The sequence below is a fragment of the Crocodylus porosus genome, unplaced genomic scaffold, assembly GCF_001723895.1.
Source record: "Crocodylus porosus isolate Cpor-Errol unplaced genomic scaffold, CroPor_comp1, whole genome shotgun sequence".
NCBI lineage: Eukaryota > Metazoa > Chordata > Crocodylia > Crocodylidae > Crocodylus > Crocodylus porosus.
Genome location: NW_017728918.1, coordinates 33,134,252 through 33,141,242, shown reverse-complemented (window position 1 = coordinate 33,141,242; position 6,991 = coordinate 33,134,252). Strand labels below are relative to the sequence as shown.

The following is a 6,991-nucleotide window of genomic DNA, read 5'->3' as shown; positions in this document are numbered from 1 at the left end:
CTAGATGTACACCTTGCTGGGGTCATTTGACCCCGGTACTCTTTCCTGCCATTGCAGGGGGTCAGACTAGATGATCTTCTCAGGTCCCTTCCGACCCTAGAAACTATGAAACTATAATTTATGGTACAATAGAATGGGAAACCAGGCACGAAGATGTTCCATTTAATATGACACAGCTTTGTGGCTCATTTGTATCACGCTTTAATCTGACTGTGTGGCACACAGCCCAACACCATGCTGCCTGGCATGCCTATGCTGTGCAGCCCAATGCCAGGTTCACAGGCCTGGCAGCTGTGGGCACAGGAAGTTGAGGACCAGGGAGCTGCCTGGCCCACAGCTTCCTCTGCCCCTGCCCTGGCATGCAGGCACCTGGTTTCACATGGAATGAGGACCAGGGAACTCGCCATCAACAGCTCACTGTACACTGGCATGCATGTAGCCAGCTAAACACCTCAGCAGAAGTGTGATTGGATCTTAGGAATTTTATCTCGGGTCCTAACAAGTGTACCTCCTGTCATGTGAGACCATGAACATCTGGCATGGCAGGATGTGCAATTGCTGAGATTCAGAATAAAATTCCTCAATTCCATCACACACTTACTAACATCTGAAAGGGGCCTAAGTGACAAAAGGTAACAAGAGGCAAAAGGACTCTCATCCTTCTCTTCCTTTTTCTCCTCCTCACCAATGTTTCAGAGACTTGCACAGCATTATGTTTGTACTCACACATTGTTCATCTACCCCAGAACCTATGTGGCTGAAATGGAGACTCTGGAACATGTTCAGAAGCAAACTGCATGGCAAACAGAGCTACACAAGTGGAAACAGAATCTAAACATGTCATAAGTCCTGAAAAGTATGCTTACACAACTATGCAAGTGCCATTTAGGCATGGAAAAGTAAAATAGGATTTGGCCAAAAAGGTACAACATAAAAGTGCAGAGAGTTGGGAACAAAAAGACTTCTGGGGAAATAAAAGAAGGAAGGGAAAGACAACCAGAAGGGGGAAAGAAAATATGGAATCTAAAAGGAAAAGCAGCATAGTAGCCTAAGATGGAGACTGAGCAGAGAGAGTATTCAGCTATGTCAAAAGCAGACAGAGAAGAGAATCTTAAAGTTGGTTCAAAGTAGCCATTGTACACCTAGTCTAAACAACAGGCATTTTACATTCTTGTGAACGTAACACACTTGTTACAATGTAAAAAATATTTAACACACTTTAAAAAAAAAAAAAAGCAAAAAAAAACCACCTTACCACAGTTAAGTTCTTCTGGCGTTATTGTGGCCACTGATCTTCCCTGGATCCTTCTTGGATATTCACAGGTAGCTGCTGCTTGGGCATTACCAGATTCTGCATATGTCTTCAACAGCTCTGCTAGCCATAGAATTTCACAGTCACAGTGGAGAGCATTTGAGTCTAAACGCCTGTGTAAAAGAAGAACCATCCACTATACTTAATAATAAGCTAGGACAATTCATTAGATTTTTAAAAACTATGATGCAATGCTCCATGTTTATTTATTTACTATTACATATGAAAACCTCAGTTAAAAGAAAGTTATTTAGTCCCCTTTTGTACATATGCATTATAATAGAGTGTTACATTACATAACAGCAATGTTTATTCTAGAAACCTGTCATTATTCATGGCACAGGACAGACAATGCTCACTGTTGTAGTCAGCAATTTGATATTATTTATTCCCATTTTCATCCAAACCATCTAAACTCTATGGTATTTTTTATTACACTTATCTTAAGAAATGTATTGTTAGCATATGTTATGGAATTCTTCTTCTAAAATATCCATTATATATTTTAGAATATTGAGACAATGCCCCAGATATCTGTTTCTAACTCTTCTTGTATTCACTAAGGCCTTAGGTGCCTGAATAGGAGCTACTAGCTTTCAGAAAGTTAAACACCGAATCAATCACATCATAGGTAATGAGCAGGGACCCTGTTTTTTCTGATAAAAATAGCAAATTCTCTGATAAACCCTGCAAATCCATGATTAAAATGAAATGCCACTGTATATCTATATATATCAACTGAACACAATGTTTTATTGATATAGTTACAATTTGAAAGCAATTTGGAAGCCAACCAGTGTCCCAATCACAATAATAAAATGAATTCTAAATACCTATAACCTATGGCATTTTATTTTGTGGTATTTTATCATGGAAAAATCAGAGCTCCCACTGCCCTAGTAATGCACCCCCTGCTCACCCTGTAGCAGTAGGGGGCACAACCCCATGCCACTGCCCCCACTGCTGCTGGTCAGGCAGGGAATACCTCACCAGGGAGGAGCAGGCCTCACAGTGGCAAGCTTGCCTACCTGGCAATGCTCTGCCCTGCTGTGCTGGATCCCACCTGCTGGGCTGCGGATGCCACAGGGGAGAGTAGCAGGGCAGGGAGCCCAAGCCGGTAGCTGGCAGCCTGCACCTGCCCTACACACAGATCTGGGGAGCAAAGGTTCCCTCTGCCCCCTCACCCAGGAGTGCATGCAGCGGCAAGATGCCAGCCCCATCCTTCACCCCCTGGATGAGACTCCTGCAGCCCCATCCTGCTTCCCGCTAGGGTTCTGCAGCCATACATTCTGGCCCTGGGCCCCATGCCTCACCTGGGTGGGCAGCAACCCCAGCCCCAGCCCTGTCCAACTCCCTCCCTCCTTTCCTACGGGGGCTCAATCCTCCCTCCCCGCCACCAGACTTACCTGTGGGAGCTGCTCTCCAGGCTGCCTGGTGGCCATGTACATTTACATTCACATGGCACCCCATGCCCGACCGCCATCCTCCCACTCCACCCAACCCCCTGCAGGATGGAACTCTGCCAGCCTGCAGAGAGCTCTTTGCAAAAGTGCAAAATCCACACTTCTCCATTAAAACAAGAAATCTGCATTTTTCTCACGTAAAAGGCGAAATTCTCATTTTTCTCTGTTTTTCCATGGGAAATGGAAACCTGGATCCCTGGTAATGAGTATCATTATCCATATGCACAAAACGCAGATTTTTATTATTTTATACATTAAATGAGGTTGGGATCATATGGAAAAATAGTATGTGATTACGTTATTAAAAACTAAATCATAATATTAAAACTAGATCATACAGCATAGCTGTAACTCATAGGGGCTCTGGCCTAGGTAGGAGCAGTGGTAGCAGAAACCAGTGCCCTGTTTGTCCACCCATACTATGATACTTACATAATGTAAATATATGTAAGAGTAGAATTAAAATTGAAAAAAAAACAAAAAACAAAACAAAACAAAAAAACAATCAACCTAGATGAAGCATTTCTTGACAACTGAGTTATCAACTTTGTGATCTAACTTTATTTTTAGATAGCGTATTTTTTGTTATGTAAATTCTTGGGGTTTAATTTTTTTAATAGAAAAATTAAAGAATAAATCCTATTACATATAACTAAAAATCTTCCCCACCCTCTTCCCTTAATTACTAACTTCAATATTTAAAGTCTGAACTTTCAGCAAAGGCTTCCATCTGTTAAGGTACATGACTAATTACATGGGCCGATACCATAGGGTTCCTATCCTGTGTAGTTGAACTGAACTTCAGAGGAGGAGACCTAGCTCACTGAAACACGCACGATGTTTTCTTCAACAACTAGGACAATGATGTTCCAATTTCAAAGGCAGAAAACTGACTCAAAAATAGCTTAGTGAAATAATATTATGAACCTGTCAAGGAATGGTTTGATTTGCAAGTAAGTGCCTTAGTTTTTTACAATTTTAAACACTTAATTTGTGTTTGAGCTGCTTAGTACATTCCTAAATCAATAAAGCACTCTGAAAGATATTATAACTATAGTCACAGTCTTGGACAAAAAACCAAGAGAAAATATAAAGGGCAACAACTGTGATCTGAGATGATAAAAAGACAATATTAAAACATACTGAAGGAGGAAAGGTTCAAGGAGTAGTTTATTTAGTCTAGATAACAGAAGACTCACTGGAGACACGGTCAGAGTTTATAAATAACATAAAGATAACAGATGAAGGAAGAGAGTTAGTCCTAGTCACAGCCATCAAAAATTGTGGGATAAGGAACAATGATCTCAAGAACTGGCAAGAAAAGTTTAGATTACGTATTAAGAAAAGTTCTGTAGAGTAAGAATAATTAGGCAGTAGAACCCTCTGCAATGGAGGGTGGACACTATAAGATGTAAATAGATTATTTTATGTTCTCCACTATAAAAGTAAATTAAATTCACTTACAGTCTCTTCATTGATTCTAGATGACTAAAAGTCCCAGGAACTAAATGAGCTATTCTGTTGTTATGTAAAAATCTGTTAAAAAACAGAGAAAGATGCACATATGAATCCAGAGTCAGAAACAAACAAACTAGCAAAAGAAACTAATCTTACAACATATAAAAAGTAAACTTGGTTTATTTCTTGTAAAATCATATGGTGATTCTTGCTTTGTTTTAAAAAGGTATTATTCTATTCCCACCTTTTTTCCCCAAGACGAACTAATTTCAGCATCTACAAAAATATGCTAAATATTACAAACAACTTGTGGCAAGGAAGAGTGGGGAACAGACAAACCAAATGATTTATGTTTATACAACATCAGCAATATGAAATTCTTGCCTTATCAAATCTCTCTGTACAACTATGATGCCAGGCAAACGTCAATCACATTCTTTGGAATTGGTTTTGAGATTGCAAAACACACCTTAAAAATACTATTGTATCATTCTGCCAGTCTAAGATCTATTCATATTAAAAGCAATTTGGAAGGCGCTTGGCACTTCCCAGAGGGCCATCAGCACCTTAAGGGATCAGGCCAACTATGCTAGCATAGTATTATGTCAGCACACACCTATATACATAACCACGTAAAGCTCTACAAAAGATAATGTTGCTTCCTAGTTTCAGAATAGTGGATAGCCTCTCGCAAGCTGATTCTACTGTACCACACCCTAAAATAAAATAAACAAACTTACAGTCTTTCAAGTTTTGGAAGATGGGTAAAGGATTCAGGTTCCAATGTTTCTATTTGATTAAAGTGCAGATACCTGTAAATGTGTTTAAAAACAAAAAACAAACACACACACAAACTTTACTTACACAATTTATAAAATGCTTCTCATTCTGTCAAACAACTAAATGACAAATAGTTCATCGTATTGTTTCATAATTGCCTTTTGATGCCATTCGGATCATATCCTTTGACATGAAAGAAGTAAGACTTACGTAATAGGAAGGCTGGAAAAATTGTTATACTGGTACCACAAATTAGATTTTTGGAACAAATATTCATATTTCAAGTAAGCTGTTACTAAAGCTAAACTTTTATTAAAACCATATATGAATAGCCTTTGTACAACAAATGAACGTGAAAAAATACAGGAAAAATGCATATTTACAGATATACAACAAAATACTTGCAACCTGCAGGCAGCACCAACATTTTTCATAGATCCTACAGTTTGTGAGCCATGTAAATAACTGAGACCAGTCAAAGATGCTGTCTGAAATGTCACCTGATAAAGACCTCTGCTTCCATAACTATTTTATCAGTAACTTTTAAAACTGTGAAAGTTCTGAAAAAGTTCTCGCTGCTGCAAGAAAACTTAATTTAAAATAAGAACTCTCCTGCCTTGTAAATAGAAGAATTCTGTGCTAGAAAACAATCATAATACAAAACTAGCGTCCAAATGCTGGATCTCTCCCCACATGCCAAAAAAATAAAAAAGACAGTCAAATAGTTAATAGCATCTGGTATGTGAATGATTGCTGAAAAAAGTCATTGAGAAAAAAAAGAACTACTTTACATAAAGTCTATTAATGATCTTTCTGAACTATAAAATCTTTGGATATTAAAATAATAATACTTGGTACTTATGCTGGATTTGAACCTGTAACAACTTTAATGTAAGCAAGAGCCATAAGGTTGGGCTCATGTTGCTTTATAAAGGTGAATTCATCATAAGAAGTGTGCCAGGGACAAATTACCCCAATTTCACAAATGAAACAACAAGATGGAAAAAGCACACCTGAGCAAATAGGACAGGAAATGATTTGTGCCTCTTGAATCCTTATAATATCCAAATGTATTCACACTTCTTAAAGTTTGTTCTTTGACCAGCACCACTTTGCTTCTTTAATACACATGTATTTTTGCAATATGAAGAAGGCAGAAGATTGAGAAAGCCAGTGATACAAAACACAGAAACATACACCAAATTCCTCAGCGTGAGGTGTAAAACTGAGGAGAAACAAACTTTCGCACACAGAAACACCAACTGCTCTCTAGTCTCAGACAAAAGCAAAATGCCAGGTATTCAGTTGAAAAGGAAGAAGAAATGGGGACTATCTCAGAAGCAACCCTTATTCACAGGACTCAGGCACATACACCACTCACAGCCAGACAAGTGCCCAGCAGTCCAATGTTAATGGGCTACTGACAGGAAAGAGGGCCGTCCAACCCATCATTATAAACAATGAGAAACCATGATCCAGGAAGCAATGTCAGCAAAGGGTAAATAGGAACTATATAAAAGCCACAGCTATAATACAAAAGTAAATGTGACAAGAGACTTCTGAAGCCAACAAGCCCCATTTGCAAACTTCTCTCTACTAAATTGTAAAGCATTACAAAAAATAATTAAAAATACTCATACATTTTGTATTGTTACAGAGATGCTGTAGCTGTGATGGGTCAGGAAATATGAGAGACAAGGGCTGCTTGCAGACATTAAAAATAGACAAAAAACCACACTTTACCGGAGTTAGCAGCGTGTTACTTCGACCCGGCTCCGCAGCATCTGTATAGATCGGGTGCTTCAGCATTATCAGTATCATGGCACTTTTATCTAATAGCTGACTGACTCACTGAAGTGCCTAAACTATACAGTTGTGAGATGAGCCAGGTTCAGCTAACACGCTGCTTCTTCTGGGCACGAGCTGGGCTTGCTGCGGGAGCATGCCAAGTTTAAAGTACTGCTGCTTTTTTTTTTTT

General features: G+C 38.9%; 1 protein-coding gene across 1 annotated transcript in view; it reads right to left on the bottom strand.

The window, feature by feature from the left end:
* Positions 1-6,991, bottom strand: part of PXDN (peroxidasin) — an 80,355-nt gene that overhangs the window by 63,682 nt on the left and 9,682 nt on the right. Inside the window, exons 3-5 of the mRNA XM_019538147.1 lie at positions 4,974-5,045; positions 4,240-4,311; positions 1,256-1,425 (exon numbers count right to left, since the gene is read on the bottom strand). Coding sequence (XP_019393692.1) covers positions 1,256-1,425; positions 4,240-4,311; positions 4,974-5,045 — 314 coding nt within the window. The remainder of the gene's footprint in view (positions 1-1,255; positions 1,426-4,239; positions 4,312-4,973; positions 5,046-6,991) is intronic.